Source organism: Papio anubis, chromosome 17, assembly GCF_008728515.1.
Source record: "Papio anubis isolate 15944 chromosome 17, Panubis1.0, whole genome shotgun sequence".
Classification (NCBI taxonomy): Eukaryota; Metazoa; Chordata; class Mammalia; order Primates; family Cercopithecidae; genus Papio; species Papio anubis.
Window position 1 is genome coordinate 43,846,519 of NC_044992.1, and position 20,479 is coordinate 43,866,997.

The following is a 20,479-nucleotide window of genomic DNA, read 5'->3' on the forward strand; positions in this document are numbered from 1 at the left end:
AGAATGGCCTGAACCTGGGAGGCGGAGCTTGCAGTGAGCCGAGATCGCGCCACTGCACTCCAGCCTGGGTAACACAGCGCGAGACTCCGTCTCAAAAAAAAAAAAAAAAAAAAAAAAAAAAAAAGATCGCACCATTACACTCCAGCCTGGGCAACAAGACTGAAACTGTCTCCAAAAAAAAAAAAAACAAAACAAACAAACAAACAAAAAAAACACCCTTACTGCCCCAAATAGGTGTAGCTTGGGCTAGAGTGAATATGTATTGGTATTCCTCAAAAGCAAACCAATATCCGGAAGAAGGGACAGTAAGGGTGAGATAGATAGGGAAGAGAAATTCAAGACCAGAATTACAAAGTATACCTATGTTTTTAATTAACCTCATAAAAACCACAGAAAGTAAAAGTTGCCCTTTATTCTCTGTACTCAAAAATGGCAATTTGCTTTTCTAAGGTCACAGGCAGGTCTAGAACTCAAGAGTTCTGACTTTCAGATAAGCACCTGTACTCCTCCCCAGGGACTTGTCACTCCATTCCTGTCCAGGTTTCTGGGCATTGCTCCAGGGCCACCTAGCCTTGATCTTAGTCCTTCTCATTCTAGATCAAAGATCCCTAAACATTTTACAGAAAGGTTTAATTGTCCCCAAAGTCTCAAAAACAACTAGTTGAGTGGATGGTATAAAAAAGTTTAAAATAGGCCGGGCGCGGTGGCTCAAGCCTGTAATCCCAGCACTTTGGGAGGCCGAGACGGGCGGATCACGAGGTCAGGAGATCGAGACCATCCTGGCTAACACGGTGAAACCCCGTCTCTACTAAAAAATACAAAAAACTAGCCGGGCGAGGTGGCGGGCGCCTGCAGTCCCAGCTACTCGGGAGGCTGAGGCAGGAGAATGGCGTGAACCCGGGAGGCGGAGCTTGCAGTGAGCTGAGATCCGGCCACTGCACTCCAGCCTGGGCGACAGAGCGAGACTCCGTCTCAAAAAAAAAAAAAAAAAAAAAGTTTAAAATACTATATAGGGACTTAGGCAGCAAAGTAGTGCGACAGCCCCCAAAAGGTACACAACTTTCCCTCTCACATTGTTTGCTTCTCTCACAAGAACTCCTTCCACACTTCTACCCACACATTACCCTCATCCTGAGTGGGATGGCAGTGGGTGCTAGTCACAGTCACTGGGACTACAGCCTGCACTTCTCATTCATGAAAGTTAACTCCCTCATGACTGAGCTCCACATTTATCTATGAAGCTGTCAATTCTCCAAATCTTCTTTCATCCATGGCTCCAACTCCTCTAATTCTCCTTCTGCCCAGATGCTGTCCACCTTCCCATCCCTCATCACCAGTTGTTTTTCCTTTACACACTGGTATCGCTAATGCTGCTGGATACCAGCAATTAGAATTCCTGATGGGGAACAAACTAGGACATATGTCATTGATATACTCTCAAAAAGGCTTTAGGAGACAACTTAGTCCTAAGCCAGCCCTGCCCTTTGTGCTTAAATGAGACAGGTGGGTGGAAAGTCCTTGAAGGAAGGAAGGGAAAACTACCATTTATAAGTAGCACTGGAGAGAACAAGTCATCTCCTCCTACTGCTGTTGGTGTTGGGTGGGTGAATAGACATAGTACGAGAGCTGGAGAGAGCCTTAAGAAATCTTAAGTCAATTACCCAAGTTACCCATTTTTTTTTTTTTTGAGGTGGAGTCTGGCTCTATTGCCAAGGCTGGAGTGCAACAACGTGATCTCGGCTCACTGCAACCTCCGCCTCCTGGGTTCAAACAATTCTTGTGCCTCAGCCTCCCAAGTAGCTGGGATTACAGGCACGAACCACCACATCTGGCTTATTCTATTTTTATTAGAGGCAGGATTTCACCATGTTGGCCAGGCTGGTCTCAAACTCTTGACCTCAAGTGATCTGTCTGCCTTGGCCTACCAAAGTACTGGGATTACAGGTGTGAGCCACTGTGCTGGGCCCCACAAGTCTCCCATTTCTAAGCAAGACCACCAGTAAGATAATCCAAATACACAGAACTGATTCTCCAGGACAGGAGAATTCTCATCCTCTTACCAACCAGGTGGTAAAGTTTACATTAGTCTATCAATAATGTGTTTTTGTTGTTGTTGTTTTTGCAGACAGAAATCTTGTCCTGCTGCTCAGGTTGGAGTGCAGTAGTGCAATCTCAGTTTACTGCAACCTCTGCCTCCCAGGTTTAAGCATTTCTCATCCCTCAGCTTCCCAAGTAGCTGGGATTACAGGCATGAGCCATCAAGACTGGGTAATTTTTGTCTTTTTAGTAGAGATGGGGTTTCACCATGTTGGCCAGGCTGGTCTTGGACTACTGGCCTCGAGAGATCTGCCCACCTTTGCCTCCCAAAGTGCTGAGAGTACAGGCATGAGCCACCGCACCTGTCTATCTACAATTTGGTCAACGATAGCCTCCTTCCTTAAAACAAGCCCAAATTCTGAGTTCTTATTGGAAGCAAAAGCACACTTTTGCCAGTAGAGGCAAATGAACAATGGCCAGCTGTAGGGCTTCTACAATTAGCAGCAGGGGTTGTATTACCTGCATAGTTTGGCCTTGAAGGTGCAGGCGATCTTTGCAGGCCACCTCATAGAAGTCATAATACTCCAGAAAGGACTTTTCCATCACCCCTCTGGAAAACAAGCAGAAAAGTTAAGTCAGAAACCTAGGGATACAGATCACCCCTTCCTCACCTAACCGTTTTTTTTTTTTTTTCTTTCCCTGGATGGAGTCTTGTTCTGTCACCCAGGCTGGAGTGCAGTGGCGCAATCTCAGCTCCCTATGACCTCTGCCTCTCGCGTTCATGCAATTCTCCTGCCTCAGCCTCCTGAGTAGCAGGGATTACAGACATGTGCCATCACGCCTGGCTAATTTTTGTTTTTAGTAGAGATGGGGTTTCACCATGTTGGTCAGGCTGGTCAGGAACTCCTGACCTCAAGTGATCCACCTGCGTTGCCTCCCAAAGTGCTGGGATTACAGGTGTGAACCACCACGCCTAGCCTCCTTACCTAACCTTAATGCCAAATTAAACACCTACCATTCCCAAGTCCAAATCTGTTTTCTACAAAGATCTTTTTATTTTATTTTTTATTTTTTAAGTTTTTTGAGACTGAGTCTCGCTCTTTTGCCCAGGCTGGAGTGCAGTGGCACAATCTTGGCTCACCGCAACCTCCGCCTCCCGGGTTCAAGTGATTCTCACGCCTCAGCCTCCTGAGTAGCTGGGATTACAGGTGCGTGCCAACACACCCAGGTAATTTTTGTATTTTTAGCAAAGATGGGGTTTCAGCATGTTGGTCAGGCTGGTGCTGAACTCCTGACCTCGTGATCTGCCCTCCTTGGCCTGCCAAAGTGCTGGGATTACAGGCGTGAGTCACTGTGCCCCGCCTCTACAAGGATCTTTAAATGTAAAATGGAAAAAGGAACATCTAATTGCCCGTGGTTGACTTCCCCGACACGTTGGGAATTATGAGAGTGACTGTAAATACTCATCATTTGTTTTCTTTTTGAGGCAGGGTCTTGCTGTTACCCAGGCTGGAGTGCAGTGGTGTGATCACAGCTCACTGCAGTCTCAACCTCCTAGGCTCAAGCAATCCTCCCACCTCAGCCTCCTGAGTGGCTGTGACTGCAGGAGCATGCCATTACACCTGGCTAATTTTAAAATTTTTGTAGAGATGGGGTCTCCCTATGTTGCCTAGGATGGTCTCGAACTCCTGGGCTCAAGTGATCCTCCCGCCTCAGCCTCCCAAGCACTAGGATTACAGGCGTGAGCCACCACCAGGCCAGTACTCACCATTTGAATCCCAACTTCAACTCATGACTAGCTTCACCTCAATTGTTTTTCATAGGCCATCCCTAATCGCAAACTTTACTCAAAATTCTCCTAGAAATTTATTTATCTAACCCTGACATTGCTCATCCAGTTTTGGCACTTAAACTTCAGGCCGGGCGCAGTGGCTGAAGCCTGTAATCCCAGCACTTTGGGAGGCCGAGACGGGCGGATCACGAGGGCAGAAGATCGAGACCATCCTGGCTAACACGGTGAAACCCCATCTCTACTAAAAAACACAAAAAACTAGCCAGGCGAGGTGGCGGGCACCTGTAGTCCCAGCTACTCGGGAGGCTGAGGCAGGAGAATGGCGTAAACTCGGGAGGCGGAGCTTGCAGTGAGCTGAGATCCGGCCACTGTACTCCAGCCTGGGTGACACAGCGGGATTCCATCTCAAAAAAAAAAAAAAATAAATAAATAATAATAAAAATAAACTTCAGCACTAAGAAATGAGTTTATTATGAAGAGCTCTACACATTTGGCTGGAAAAAAGTACATCCAAGCCTTCATCAAACTGGAAACTCCCTGAGGGTGTGGACTGCCTCTCCCAAAGGCTTGGCGTTCTCCAACACAGTAGCTCTCTGAACTTTCTCTTGGGTAACCCTCAGCCGCTTGTTCTTTAAAAGCAGGAACCACATCTTTCCTTCTTCTCTATCTCCCTCTGGTGCCCAACACTGTCTCTGCCCCAAAGTTCCTCAAAGGTGCCAACTACCCAAGTGCCCCAAAGGAATAATACCAAGCAAGCCCTCTTGACACATACCGTAGGGGTTCAGGACAGGGACACTTTCCTTCCATCATGTCACAGACTGCAACTCTGATGGTCTCGTGCCGGATACATTCATTATAGTTTTTGCTGTCTCCTGGATGTCTCTCCTGTAATGTAACAGATGCCAGAGTATCCCAAAATTTAAGCAAAAAGAAAGCCAATGGGAAGAGACTTCAAGATTAGTATGGGGTATGTAAGCCAGTCATACAAACTAAAAAACACCTTTCCCACTGTATGGCAGATCCATGAAGAGCAACCACACCTTTATTTTTGACACCATTCACCCCACCACCCTCCAAATATACCACCAGGTTGCAGGTCATTTGGCCTATAACCAGCAAACTAGATCCACATCATTTTCCTGAATGTCAAGTGAAAGGCCTATCAAGTAAAGATTACGAGGGAAATAACCAAACATAAGAATGATGGTAGGGTTGCTAAGCCTTGTGGCATGCACCAGTAGTCCCAGCTACTCAGGAAGCTGAGGTGTGAGGATCACTTGAGCCCAGGAGTCTGGGTTCAGCCTAGACAACAAAGTAAGATCCTGTTTTTTCAGTTTTTCTTTTTGGAGACAGGGTCTTTGCTGTTGCCCAGGCTGGAATGCAGTGGCACAATCATAGCTAACTGCAGCCTTGACCTCCTGGGCTCTAGGGATCCTCGAACTCCTGGGCTCTAGCAATCCTCTCACTTCGGCCTCCTGAGTAGCTGGGACTAAAGACATTAGTCACCACAGCGGGTCCCAAGTTTGTATTTTTTATTATTTATTTGTTTTTTGAGTTTTGCTCGTCGCCCAGGTTGGAGTGCAATGGCACGATCTCAGCTCACTGCAACCTCCGCCTCCTGCGTTCCAGCAATTTTCCTGTCTCAGCCTTCTAAGTAGCTGGGATTGTAGGTGCCCGCTACCGTGCCCGGCTAATTTTTGTATTTTTTAGTAGAGACGGGGTTTCACCATGTTGGCCAGGCTGGTCCTGAACGCCTGACCTCAGGTAATCCACCCGCCTCAGCCTCCTAAAGTGCTGGGATTACAGGTATGAGCCACCGCACCCAGCTTACTTGTCTTTTATTTTAAAAATTTTCAAGAGGCGGGCTCTTGCTTTGTCGTCCAGGCTGGAAAGTGGTGGCATGATCAGAGGTTACTGCTGCCTTGAATTCCTGGGCTCAAGCGATGTTCCTCTCCTCAGCTTCCCAAGTAGCTGGGACTCAAGGTGCATGTCATAATGCCCAGCTTTTTTTTTTTTTTTTTAATTTTTTCAGTAGAGACAAGGTCTCATTAGGTTTCCCAGGCTGGGAAACACTTGTCTTTTTAGGGGGAGAAAAAAAAAAGAAAGAAAGAATGATGGTGGGACAAAAAGGTATAAATGAAGTGAAGAGTCTCAGCGTGGAAAACCTTTAGGCACCAACAAGTAAAGGATGCTTCCTGGTTAACCCCTTTACCTGTTATATGTCTCTAGGGTCCCACCATCATTGAACCAATTATTATAAATCAGAAGTAGGGCTGGGCCCGACGGCTCATGCCTGTACTTCCAACACTTTGGGAAGCCGATGCAGGCGGATTGCTTGAGTTCAGAAGTTCAGGATCAGCATCGGCAACATGGTGAGATCCCGTCTCTATAAAAAATACAAAAATTAGCTGGGCATTGGTGATGTGCACCTGTCGTCCCAGCTACTCAGGAGGCTGAGGCGAGAGGATGGCTAGAGCCCAGGAGTTTGAGGCTTCAGTGAGCTATGACTGTGCCACTGTACTCCAGCCTGGGTGACAGAGCAAGACTTTGTCTCAAAGAAATAGTAAAATTAGAAATAAATCTAGCAGAAGCAGAACTTAAAACTTTCAAAAGATAAACTTCAACTTTGGTCTAGAAAGCCAATATAAACAGGATCTCACTATGGTGTGAATGGAAGGGGAGTACAGCCTCCTCTTTACTTTTTCCTGTGCTCTTCTCTTACCACCAACCCCAGTCAATTAGAGCCGTGGCCTCTGATAAAAGCAGCTGATGGGCCAGGCGCGGTAGCTCACACCTGTAATCCCAGCACTTTGGGAGGCCGAGGCAGGTGGATCACGAGGTCAGGAATTGGAGACCAGCCTGGCCAAAATAGTGAAACCCCGTCTCTACTAAAAATATAAAAATTAGCTGGGCGTGGTGGTGCGTGCCTATAAATAAATAAATAAAATAAAAAATAAAATAAAAACAACTGCAAGTCATTGTAGAAGTAAAAAATAAAAAACACAAGGCTGGGCATGTACACCTGTAATCCCAGCACTTTGGGAGACTGACGTGGGCAGATTGCTTGAGGCCAGGAGTTCAAGACAAGTCTGGCCAACATGGCGAAACCCCATCTCTACTACAAATACAAAAATCAGCCAGGCGTTGTGGTATGTGCCTGTAATCCCAGCTACTTTAGGAAGGCTGAGGCACTATAATCGCTTGAACCTGGGAGGCAGAGGTTGCACTGAGCTGAGATCACACCACTGCACTCCAGCCTGGGTGACAGAATGAGAGTCTGCCTCCAAAAAAAAAAAAAAAAAAAAAAAGATAAGACCTACAAATCAGCTCCTGCTAATGAGGTCTATTTCAATTAGAATCTCCTCCTGAAATGACTGTTTGGAGAAAGGATGGATTAGGGAATAATTTTAGTTAACTTTTGAAGCCAGACTCGGTGGTTCACGCCTGTGATCCCACCACTTTGTGATGCTGAGGCAGGCTGATCACCTAAGGTCAGGAGTTCGAGACCAGCCCGGCCAACATGGTGAAACGCCATTTCTACTAAAAATACAAAAATTAGCCAGGCGTGGTGGTGTGTGCCTGTAGTCCTAGCTCCTCGGGAGGCTGTGGCAGAACTGCTTGATCCTGGGAGGTGGAGCCAAGATCAAGCCACTGCACTCCAGCCTAAGCGATGGAGTGAGACTCCGTCTCAAAAAAAATTTTTTTTTCATTTTTGAAAGGTATTTTGTTATCCTTTGTTCAGGTCTATAGAGAAATAATCAAAGTTGGTGTCATCTGTAGTAGTTTAAAAATAAATTAAGCTGGCCAGGCATGGTTGCTCACACCTGTAATCCCAGCACTTTCAGAGGCCAAGGCAAGTGGATCACCTGAGGTCAGGAATTCGAGACCAGCCTGGCCAACATGGTGAAACCCCTTCTCTACTACAAATACAAAAAATTAGTCAGGCATGGTGGTGCGTGCCTGTAATCTCAGCTACTCGGGCAGCTGAGGCAGAAGAATCACTTGAACCTGGGAGGCAGAGGTTGCTATGAGCCGAGAATGCACCATTACACTCCAGCCTGGGTAACAAGAATAAAACTCTGTCTCAAAAAATAAATACATCAATCAATTAAGCTGTTCTAATCACCTATCTGGAATCATTTTCTTTTTTTTTTGAGATGAAGTCTCGCTCTGTCGCCCAGGCTGGAGTGCTGTGGCCGGGTCTCAGCTCACTGCAAGCTCCGCCTCCCGGGTTCCCGCCATTCTCCTGCCTCAGCCTCCCGAGTAGCTGGGACTACAGGCGCCCGCCACCTCGCCCGGCTAGTTTTTTGTATTTTTTTAGTAGAGACGGGGTTTCACCGTGTTAGCCAGGATGGTCTCGATCTCCTGACCTCGTGATCCGCCCGTCTCGGCCTCCCAAAGTGCTGGGATTACAGGCTTGAGCCACCGCGCCCGGCCCTGGAATCATTTTCTTTTGGGACTATCACTGGAACTTTTTCCCGTGCTCATAATTCAGGAAGGCACATCAGAATAGTGGGAGAACTTGGGCTCCAATGTAAGTCTTGGGTCCTATCTTGAACTGTGTCCTTGTGAAAGTTAATTAACCTCTCTGAGGCAACATTATTTCACTTGAAAATGGGAATAACAATATTTAACCTCACATAGTATGAAGGTTAAACAAGAAATTACATTAAAAAAACTCAGTAGTGTCCAGCACAGAGCATGCTCTTGGAAAAATGTGAGTTTTCTCCACCTTCTCATTGGCACTGTTAACTCAAAAAGTCTTTCCCAGGACTCCTAATGACTCCTTTGGCTCTGCAGGCAACAGTCCTTCATAACTCCAGAAGAACAGCTGGCTGAACAGTAGTCCCTATAGAGCAACTTCAGGGGATGCTGAGGATACAGGCACATAGAACCCACTAGATGCCACAACCCCCAAAGCAGGCTCAGAATTAATTTCCAATTGAGTCCATTGACTTCCATGTTGTAAAGGAATCCAAGTCACATATTTATTTTAACTCTCACAAACAAAAAATTTCATTATTATTATTTTTTGGGGGGCAGGGAGGACGGAGTTTTGCTTGTCGCCCAGGCTAGAGTGCAATGGCGTGATCTCAGCTCACTGCAACCTCTGCCTCCAGGGTTCAAGTGACCACGCCCAGCTAATTTATTGTATTTTTAGTAGAGACAGGTTTTCACCATGTTGGCCAGGCTGGTCTCAAACTTCTGACCAGTTAATTTTTAGTAGAGATGGGGTTTTACCAGGTTGGCCAGGCTGGTCTCAAACTGCTGACCTCAGGTGATCCACCTGCCTGCCTCAGCCTCCCAAAGTGCTGGGATTACAGGCGTGAGCCACCATAGCCGGCAAAAAATTTCATTACTAAAAAACACATGTCAATTCCCTTTTTTTTCCTATAGCAACAACTGTAGTACATGGGGCTGTGCTAGGTCCAAAACAAAACAAAAAAACCTCCCAAGCAGATCTCTTAAAACACTATTCTGGCCGGGCATGGTGGTTCACATCTATAATCCCAGCACTTTGGGAGGCCGAGGCAGGCGGATCACCAGGGTAGGAGTTTGAGGCCAGCCTGGCCAATATGGTGAAACCCCGTCTCTACTAAAAATACAAAAACTAGCCAGGCGTGGTGGTGCACGCCTGTACTCCCAGCTATTCGGGAGGCTGAGACAGAATGGCTTGAACCCGGGAGGTGGAGCTTGCAGTGAGCCGAGATTGCACCACTGCACTCCAGCCTAGGTGACAGAGCAAGACTCTATCTCAGAAAAAACAAACAAACAAAAAACAAAACAAAAAAAACATAACCAACCAACCAACCAACCAAAAACACTAGTCTACTCTCCCCAGGCTCATCTGGCCTTACCTGTTCAAAGCCAGGCTCATTGTGATAGGGGTTCTCAGTCATCAGGGACTGGATAGAGATGAGCACGGAGGAGATGCTCTGGGCTGGGCTCCAGGCAGGTCCAGTCCATGTACTGTAAACACATCAGAAGGAAGGGAGGGTGAGGCAGAGAAAGAACAGGGAACAAAGTACCCTGGGGCCCGGCAATACCACCACAAGTGACTCACCATAAGTTTCTCTTTCACTATTAATACTCTGGAATTTCCCAGCCTCTGTCTCATGCTCATGTTCTGATTTCAGCAGAAATCAGTCAATTGCCTAATCCTCATATCAAGGGGGCAAAAGAATAGGTAAAAGCAAGCTATGTAACTTTGAAGGGATTTTCTTTGTACTAGAAACAGTTATGACAATCAAAACAAAAGAAATTAGGTAAGCAATCAGCTCCAAAAGTTGTCTAAATGTTAATCTCTGTGGATTGCTCAAAGAGCTCGTTTATGGGTGGTGATTGAGTTAGTGAGGGGAGAGAGAAGTTGAACATAGAGGCAAACAGGTGACTGAAGTCATCTGGTTAGAGGCCATGTGGTGGGGCTATTGGGGATCCAGTTTTGTATCAAACCCCCAAGGACTGTCAAATTCTCTTAAGACCACATAACTCTACCTAAGGACAGGAAGAGAGTGCTTCCAGACAGTGGAAGGTGTGAAAATAATATATGGAAAACATCGAATACCAAAATTGCTCCTCTCTTTCATAAACCCAACCAAGTATTAGGGGGAGTGGGCAGCTTGGATGTTAATGACATTTATTTTTAGCTCAATTAATTGAAGAGATGGCACCGGAGCTGGAAACCAAACACAACCTAAGCCAGGACTGGCTTGTTCAAGTTGATTGCCCACTTCCCTTTCCCTGCGGTACCTGAGGAAAGCCCAAGTGAGTAATGCCTAATGGTAGCTTCACTGGGGGCTGCTCTTAAGTCTTCTCTCTTTTCAGCTTTGCTTCCCCAGAAACTCTAGACCTACCCCTCTCTGAAGCTTTACAACAGTGTCAACTCTCATTAAATTTATTTAGTCAGTGAGTCAGCCCAACATCGTTTTCTAGGTAGAGAGGGGGAAAAAAAAACAAGGCTGATAAAGCTAATACAGTCAACTAGGAACACCTAAGAATTTTCTTTTCTTTCTTTTTTTGAGACAAAGTCTCCCTCTGTCACCCAGGCTGCAGTGCAGTGGCGTGATCTTGGCTCACTGCAACCTCTGCCTCCCAGATTCAAGCAATTCTCATGCCTCAGCCTCCCGAGTAGCTGGGACTAGAGGCATGCACCACCATGCCTGGCTAATTTTTGTATTTTTAGTAGAGACAGAGTTTCGCCAGGCCAGGCTGGTCTCAAACTCCTGACCTCAGGTGATCCACGCGCCTCGGCCTCCCAAAGTGCTGGGATTACAGGTGTGAGCCACCACACCCGGCTGAATTTTCTACTCTGTGATTCTTTACGGCAAATTTTCAATTTCAGGACAGCTTTTCCTTGTCTACCTAACACACTTCTACTACTTTTACCCCACTGTCCTGTCGTTGGTATCTCAAAAGTTTTATATTGACCCAATGAGGGAGAGCCTACTCTGAGACATGCTTTCATGAACAAACTTCATACAGAAGCAATGACTAAATTTCTTTACCATCATGGGTTTTAGCCTACAAGCAAAGACAATTAATTAAGTACCCTAACAAGATGAAGTACTTCTTTAAGGACAGCCTCCCTTAAAGGACTTCTTCACTGCCAAAATCACAGCAGAACATATCCCTGGGTCTGAGCAAGTTCTAGAAAAATGAATCATGTCTCTAAGTTTATTTCAAATGCTGCCCTTCCCTCACACAAACCTGGAAACATGTTGCATAGCAGGAAAACAGAATCATCAGTTTGGGGGTACTTTCTCAACTTCAACCTGCACGTGTTCTCTGCCCCAGAGAAGTTCAGACCACTATAAAAAGACCAATCCAAAATATGCTAGAAGACATGTCCACACTGTTTTCAGACCCCAAAGGCAACTAAAATGGGAACTCTATGAAGCAAAACCTCAGAAGCATCCAGAAAGAAGATGCACTAGAAACTCATTTCATATATAATATGATTTCCACTGGGAGGCCGAGGTAGGTGGATCACAAGGTCAGGAGATCGAGACCATCCTGGCTAACACAGTGAAACCCCATCTCTACTAAAAATACAAAAAATTAGCTGGGCACGGTGGCAGGCACCTGTAGTCCCAGCTACTGGGGAGGCTGAGGCAGGAGAATGGCAGGAACCCGGGAGGCGGAGCTTGCAGTGAGCCAAGATTGTGCCAGTGTACTCCAGCCTGGGGGACACAGCAAGACTCCGTCTCAAAAAAAAAAAAAAGATTTCTAATCTCGGACATTTGTCATTGTTAAAATACTATAATCAGGTCAAGCATGGAGGCTCATGCCTGTAACCCCAGTGCTTTGGGAGCCACAACAGGAGGACTGCTTGAGGACAAGAATTCAAGACCAGCCTGGGCAACATAGTGAGACACCTGCCTCTACTGAAAACAAAAAAAACCCAAAAAAACCAAAGAAACAAAAAAAAACACGAAATCATAATGATCACCACCACCACCACCACCACCACCACCACCACCGCCGCCGCCACTGTCTTCAAAGCAACTTATTGTGAGACTCAAATTAAGATACCCCAAATCTTGAATGGCACAGACCTGCAGCCTTTCTCAACCTGTTCAGGAGAGAAAATAAGGCCTTAACACCCCAGGAGAGTGGTTCTGAAACTGGAGTATGCACCATAATCATCTGGAGAGCTTGTAAAAAACAGATTACTGGGCCGGGCATGGTGGCTCATGCCTGTAACCCCAGCACTTTGGGAGGCCAAAGTGAGTGGATGATGAGGTCAAGAGATCGAGACCATCCTGGCCAACATGGTGAAACCCCGTCTCTACTAAAAATACAAAAAATTAGCTGGGTGTGGTGGCACACACCTGCAGCCCCAGCTACTCGGGAGACCGAGGCAGGAGAATCGCTTGAATCTGGGAGGCGGAGGTTGCAGTGAGCCGAGATCGCACCACTTGCACCCCAGTCTGGTGACAGAGCAAGACTCCGTCTCAAAACAAACAAACAAAAAACAACCACCAAAAAAACCAGACTTTTGGCCCCAACCCCAGAATTTCTTTTACAGGTCTAATGTAGGGTCCCAGAAAGTGCTCGGCTACAAGTTCCCAGATGCTCGGGGCCACTCTCTTAAGAGAACCACTTCTCAAAGGTTTCCACTGTAATAAATTAACTTCTCCCCTCTGCATCTAGAATGATACTAGTCACATACCATCCTGAGGAGATTTGAGAAGAGTCACTCAATCATTTTCTGTATTCTGTAGTTCAGATGAGGGACTCCGGTTGATAAAGGCTGACCTAGAGTAATTATCTGCTAACAACCGACTTGGCTACTTAAAAGTCTCCTCTTACCCTAGAATACTCAAGCAGACTTTCCCATTGCGGTAGAAGTTGGGGTTAAACCTCACTGTGTTATTGCCCGTTGTCATCAGTTTGACCCGAGGTGGGTGGATGGGATAGTCGGGCGGACACCGAAACACGAACAGGAAGAAACCCCCTTCATAAGGAGTGTCAAATGGGCCTGTGATCAATGCATGAATCTGCAAAATAAAACCCCATCTCAAAATTGTGAGGTGACGACCCACCCCAACCCCTTCTGGCTACCCTCCACCTACTACCCACACCAGAAGCAGAGCCCATAATCTGGTACACATGTTCTACATCCTCACCATGCAGAAGGAACATCCTGTATTCACTCATACTAATATGTATAGGTTTGGAATTTTAAGAAATCTCATTACAGTGGAATGACATCTTATTCAGGGGTTACTTCTAAAGTTAGAGCCCAAGGCAAAAACTGAACCTAGTCAAAATCACTCAAGTATCCCTTAAAACTCTCTTAAAGCATGTTTTTTGTGTGTGTGTGCAGACCTCCCTGATCAGTGTTACATATAATGGATAAAACACCACTGTGCAAAAATATAATATGCTTATCTATAAAATATAATCTTAGCATTTTTAATTTTAAGAAATCAACACAGATTTTGACTGAATATATGTTTGGATTTGCTCAGGCCAAACATGCATATGATGCAACCCCAACCTACATTTATGTGGCACGAAGGGAAAGTATGATGAAAGGAAACGAGAAAAGGGATTGGAGGCCACAGCCCTATGCCACTAACAGAGTAGAGTTAGGGGGTGTGATGGATGCCTAGGATATCTGCTTGCTTCCTCTGCAGAGGATCAAACCTATTGTGGAGGATGTGGCTCAGGCAGCACAAGATTCAGGGTCCAATTAGACCATCCCCAGAACCTTCCCCAATACTGTTGGTTTAAAAAAAAAAAAAAATCAGCTGCCCTGAAAATGACACAATTCTCTTACCCCTCAAACCATAATTCTAGAACAGGATTTCCCTCCCTGAAGGGAGGAACACCTGAACTGATTCAGTTATATTTCTTCTTCTACAAAGGCTCCTAAGCATTTAGGTCTGCTAAGAATTTGAATAGCAAAAGGAAAAGGATGTGGCAATCCAATGTCTAAGTCTATAGTTCCCACCTTGCCCTCCTGGCAAGACCCTAGGTCATATTCTGGTTCTCAGTCATTTGGAATAGTAAACTCAACCGGTCTCAACATGGCATCAACTCTGGGATCCCAGGTACTTGACAGAGGACAAGATGTCCCAGGAAAAACATTTCCAACCACATAAAAAGAAAAAAATAAGTATGAAGGGAAATCTATTTAAAACAACAAAAAAAGATACACCAACAATGCAAAATCTGAATTTTTACTGTAAGAAATTTACCATAAGAAAACTATGTGTTTTAGTTAAACGGCATTAGGTTTAGGAAATCTGGTTTCTTTCAACATCAGTTTAAGTGCAACTGCACTTCTGTGGGTAGAGCACTCAGTGACAGAGAAGCCTAGGTATCTATGCCAGAGAAATGTGACATTATGTACTAAGCTTTCTCTCTGTGTGGAGGACAAGAGAGGTATAGTCTTTGGGGTGGAAGGGATATTTAAATGCAACCAGTAAGGACAGGATCCTGAACAAAGTCCTTTAACCACAAACACTTCAGTCAAGCTTGCCCTATCTCAACCTTCTCTACATCTGATTTATAGTACCATAATTAACGTCAAGAGTAATGGGATGGGGGAAGAGCTGGGTAGTACAATGGATAAGGTGACTATATAATTTATTATCCAAACAGGAGCACTTTTGAGAGTGAAAGAGAGCCCTATAGTCAAGCTGCACACAACAGACATGAACTGGGATTTTCCAAGCCAATCAGTACCTATGGGGTACACTAATAACAGACACCTCTTCAAAGCGCTGCTCCACCTCACTATGTGACCTTGGACAAGCCATTTACTCTCCTGGGGTATTGATTTCTTCATCTGAGTAATCAGAGAGGTGAGCTGAATAATCTCTTTTAGGCTTTTCCAACCTTATGGCCCCCGATTTCCCAAAAACCCCCAAACTCCCATCAAGTTACATACCTTAGTCATGTCAACGGTATCAGGTACAACGAACATTCCTGGAGGAGGCTCCTTATAAATGGACATGATATCCCTGTATAACACCAAGAGGAGGTGGGGGAAGGAGTGAGGAAGGTGGGGAAAGGGGGAATCCCTTGAGCGGGACAGTTGCTATCACCTCAATGAGGCCAGGGTTTGAGAAAGTGGTGCTTGGTACCGCAAGTGTTTGTACTGTCTTGTTGGCTGAGAAATCCCAGCTGAGTACTTCTCAGGCAGGCAGAGAGCAAATTATTATCAAAAGGACATTGTTTCCTCAGGGGGAGGGGAGGGAGAGGGGAAAAAAAAAATCAGAGATCCCAATGGCATCAAATGTCAGCCTGGAAGAGCCACTTTCCACTTACTCTCACTTCCTCCCACATGGCAATTCATTCACTCCCCACCTCCATGATTCTCAGGTACTACCGCTGAATGCTAATTGAAGATTTTTTAGTAACTGGAAAGGCATCATCAACTCCACTAAAAAACTAATTCTATAAACTATACAGTGGACCCTTGTTGGTAAAGGGATTGTATGAAGCAAGCCAGCCAGCAGGGAGTAAGACTATCATGGTGGTCTTCTTGCTCAGGGGACTAAGGGTAGAGATCTCTTCAGGCTGGGGAGGCACCCTCAGAAAGCGCTGAGAATCTCCCATCTGGAAGATGACATGTGGACTTCTATAGGAGATGAGAAGATTTCTGAGTCATATCTCACCAACTGGAATGGCTCAGTTGAGAGTAAGGGGCTAAAGAAAAAATTCTAGGTGGGGAAAAGTCTAGGGACTTGCTAGGGTGAGTAGGGACATAAAAAGGGCAAATAGCCGACAGAGCAGAGAAAAGAAGTATTGGCCAAACTCAAAGGTATGTCAGCTAATTGGATGACTGAAATAGCTGAAGGAGGAAAAGAGTTGAGTGCTGAGTTTCAGTAAGAGGTGGCAACCCCTCCAGAGTTCACCTCCTGTGTCAGGCACTGTGCCAGGTACTTTACACACATTGTATTAATTTTTATTACAACCTTGAAAAGTAGACACAGTGACATGTGAAAGGACGTGGAACATGAGGAATAACACCTAAATGAAGATGCTTGTGATGGGGGCATGGGGAGAAGTCAAATGTTTCAGGATTAACAGCAGCTAAAGAGTACTGCCCTTTTCTTATGCGATGGGTACTATTCTACGCGCTTTTGGAAAACATTATCCACTAAATGATAGGATCTAAAATCAGTCACCCAAGAAATAAGCACAGAAAGGACTTAGGCCTTTGTTCCTATATTTGAATTGAGTATATTTGCTTCATAAAAGTAAAACAGATGATCCAGGAAGGGTGGGGAGTGGGGGGAGGGAAAATACAAGAAAGAAGCTCCTGAGTGGGATATTACAATCCAGAGTGGCACTGGGGAAGTGGGGGGAGGTAGCCTGTGTTTCTGGAAGAGGCGTAAGAGTGGACAGCTTTGGGACAGTGGAAAAGGGGTTCAAGGAAAGATTCGGGTGAGGGAGGCGATCTAGACCTGGGGAAAGGACTGTGTGGAGGGAATCTGAGGAAAACGGAAGATAAAAACAAAGGCTGGCTCGAGTCAGAGGCAGGGCAAAGGAAGATAAGTTCGTCTGTTAGGAACGGGGCTCCAGAGAAGACAGGGGACCGATGGGTGGGGCCTGCGGGCAGCATCTAGCAAGGTTGGGGTGGGGAAGGGGAAATAGGGGCGGCGCCGAAGGCGGGAGGGGTGTTACTGAAGCGCGAAAGGGTCGGGTTTCCACCCGGAGGTGGGAGGGGTGGGGGAAGGTGGCCGGAATGAAGACGGAGGGCTCACGGGAGGTTGTCGAGGGGCGGGGTCGGATCTGGGCACACGAGGCGAGGGTTGGTGCTTGTGGGGCTGGGGGTGGGGGGAGAAGGGACTTGGATCCCGATGCCCGGAGCTGGCAAGATTTGGGCCGTGGAGGTGGGCCGCCGCGAGGGCAGCGCAGCGGGTGGGGGGTGAGTTGTAGTGGGAGAGGGTGGGGGGCGGGGAAGGTCGAGCCCCGGAGCTCGGGGCTGGGGGAGGAAAAACCCCGGCTCACCGCTTGATCCGGAGTAGACACTGCGGCGCGGTGCGCTCGCCGTCCCAGTCGGAGCTGAGCGTGGGGTCCCAGTGGCTAAGGAGCGCGGCCCCGTGGGCAGCGGCCGAGGGCGGGAGCCCGGGCAGCGGAGCCAGGCCGCTCCCCGGGCTCCCGGCCCCGCCCGCTGCCGCTGCCGCCGCCCACACATCCGGCAGGAAAGGCGGCCCGAACCCGCCGCCGCTGCCGCTAACGCCAACAACACCAGCAACGCCGCTCGCCCCGGGGCCAGCCGCCCCGGCACCCGCCGTCGCCGCCTCCTCAGTCGGACTCTCCGCCATCGCAGCTTCGCTTCCGGGACTACTCGGCAGCACGTCCGCCGACCAGAGCGGCCGCTGCTAGCGCCAGCTCCCGCACCACCGAGAACCGGGCCAGAGTGTCCCCACCCTCCGCTTCCACAGCCCAGACGGTGCTGGCTCCGCCCACCCCCGCCCCAACCAGCGAGAGGCGCTCTGCAAGAGCGTCCACCTACGGTCCTCCAGGACGGGAGGGGTGGCAACTAGCAGGCCGCGAAGGTTTTGGGCTGGTGTGGGTCCTGCGCTGTGCGGAAGGAGCGGGAGAGCCCAATTCAAGTGTTGAAAGGGGAGAAGAGAAGGGGGAGTGGGGGAGGAAGGGCCATATCATTCCCGTTAACGGCGGCGACCGTCAGACGTGTCCATGGTTGGGATTGGGGATCCAGCATCCTCGTGGGAAGCTCAGTAGAGAGGTTGACTCACTTTGGGCCCCTTCTCTGGGAAAGGCTCTGCGATTGATCCTCCCTGCATCTTTGTGCACCCAGGGCAGGATACCATTGCCCTTGCCTGCAACAGGACCAAGAAAGGATTCAACTTGGATTGAAAAGCTACCTCTTTTAGAGTTTATTCAACATATATTTATGAAGGGCCTACTAAATACCAGTCACTGTTGCTAGTCTTTGTCATAGGGATAATGAAACAGAACTAGAGAAGCTTGGTGAAAGGAAGAAAAATCAGGCCTCCTGACTCCAAGCTTGGTACCTTTTCTTCCCACAAGTCTTGGAATATACAGGAATCAAGGGACTGTGAGTGTAAACCCTGAGGATTCTTTGGGTCTTTCCTGAGATGTTTAAAGTGAAAAATAATCGGCCAGGCTCGGTGGCTCACGCCTGTAATCCCAGCATTTTGGGAGGCCAAGGTGGGCGAATCACGAGGTCAGGAGTTCGAGACCACCCTGACCAACATGGTGAAGTCCCGTCTCTATTAAAAATACAAAAATTAACCGGGCGTGGTGGTGCGCACCTGTAATCCCACGTACTCAGGAGGCTTAGGCAGGAGAATCACTTGAACCTGGGAGGCGGAGATTGCAGTGAGCCGAGATCGTGCCACTGCACTCCAGCCTGGGTGAAAGAGACTCAAAAAAAAAAAAAAAAAGTTGGCTTTAGAGCCTTTTTTTTTTTTTCTACTTCCGGTTTTTTTTTTTGAGACGGAGTCTCGCTGTGTCGCCCAGGCTGGAGTGCAGTGGCGCGATCTCGGCTCACTGCAAGCTCCGCCTCCCGGGTTCACGCCATTCTCCCGCCTCAGCCTCCGAGTAGCTGGGACTACAGGCGCCCGCCACCACGCCCGGCTAGTTTTTTGTATTTTTAGTAGAGACGGGGTTTCACCATGTTAGCCAGGATGGTCTCGATCTCCTGACCTCGTGATCCACCCGCCTCGGCCTCCCAAAGTGCTGGGATTACAGGCTTGAGCCACCGCGCCCGGCCCTTTTTTTTTTTTTCTAAGAGGGAATCTCGTTCTTGTCACCCAGGCTGGAGTGCAATGGCGCAATCTTGGAGGATTGCTTGACCCCAGAAGTTCGAGACCAACCTGGGCAACATGGTGAAACCTTGCCTCTACAGAAAAATACAAAAATTAGCCGGGCACAGTGGCACATGCCTGTAATCCCAGCTACTCGGTGGCACATGCCTGTAATCCCAAAGTGCTGGGGATTACAGGCATGAGCCACCGTGTTTGGCCTAAAAATTATTTTTTTTAGCACACATTTATTTATTTTATTTTATTTTTTCGAGACAGAGCCTCACTCTGTCGCCCAGGCTGAAGTGCAGTGGCCTGATCTCAGCTCCCTGCAACCTCTAGCAGACATTTATTGAGAGTTCAATATGTGGCAGGCACTTTGTATACTTTGGCTTTATTCCTCTCAACACTCAGTGAAGTAGTAGGTACTATTATTATTATTATTATTATTTTTATTGAGTTGGAGTCTCTCTCCATCCCCCAGGCTGGAGTGCAGTGGCGCGATCTCGGCTGACTGCAAACTCCACCTCCTGGGTTTATGCCATTCTCCTGCCCTTGCCTCCCAAGTAGCTGGGACGACAGGCTGCCCCCCACCACACTCAGCTAGTTTTTTATATTTTTAGTAGAGATGGGGTTTCACTGTGTTAGGATGGTCTCGATCTCCTGACCTTGTGATCCCCCCGCCTTGACCTCCCAAAGTGCTGGGATTACAGGCATGAGCCACCGCGCCTGGCTGTAGGTACTATTATTAATCTGGTCTGATAGATGGAAAAATAGGCTTACACAGGTTCAGTGAATTACATGGGGTCACACTGAGAGCAAGTCGCATAATTGGAACCGTAAACCAAATCTGACTTCTGAGAACAAGTACTAACCACTACGTGACACTCCCACACTTGTATTTTACCTTGTACTAATTATGGTCCCTTGGTACCTGTTGCCCCTACCCCCTCTTCCCCCCCCCCCCCTTGAGAGGGAGGCTTGCTCTGTCACTCAGACCAGAGTGCAGTGGCCTGATCTCAGCTCACTGCAACCCTGCCTCCCAGGTTCAAAGGATACTTGTGCCTCAGACTCCTGAGACTACACCACGTCTGGCTAATTTTGTATTTTCAGTAATTCCTACCTCTCAAGGTTTCCCTGAGGATTAAGTGTGGTATTTCCAGAAGCTTTTGTAAAGTGTGGGCCACCATGCCCAGCTGATTTTTGTATTTTTATTTATTTTATTTATTTATTTACTTTCAGACGGAGTTTCGCTTTTTTTTACCCAGGCTGGAGTGCAATGGCACAATCTCGGATCACCGCAACCTCTGCCTCCTGGGTTCAAGCGATTCTCCTGCCTCAACCTCCTGAGTAGCTGGGATTACAGGCATGTGCCACCACCCCAGCTAATTTTGTA

The 20,479-nt window shown here is 47.4% G+C and overlaps 1 protein-coding gene across 1 annotated transcript in view; it reads right to left on the reverse strand.

Moving 5' to 3' along the window:
• Window positions 1-17,713, reverse strand: part of UBE2Z (ubiquitin conjugating enzyme E2 Z) — a 21,738-nt gene extending 4,025 nt beyond the window's left edge. The window contains exons 1-6 of the mRNA XM_009190187.3: window positions 17,300-17,713; window positions 15,231-15,303; window positions 13,142-13,329; window positions 9,688-9,799; window positions 4,602-4,714; window positions 2,557-2,647 (exon numbers count right to left, since the gene is read on the reverse strand). Of these exons, the coding sequence (XP_009188451.2) occupies window positions 2,557-2,647; window positions 4,602-4,714; window positions 9,688-9,799; window positions 13,142-13,329; window positions 15,231-15,303; window positions 17,300-17,616 (894 nt within the window). The 5' untranslated portion in view covers window positions 17,617-17,713. The remainder of the gene's footprint in view (window positions 1-2,556; window positions 2,648-4,601; window positions 4,715-9,687; window positions 9,800-13,141; window positions 13,330-15,230; window positions 15,304-17,299) is intronic.
• Window positions 17,714-20,479: the final 2,766 nt, after the last annotated feature.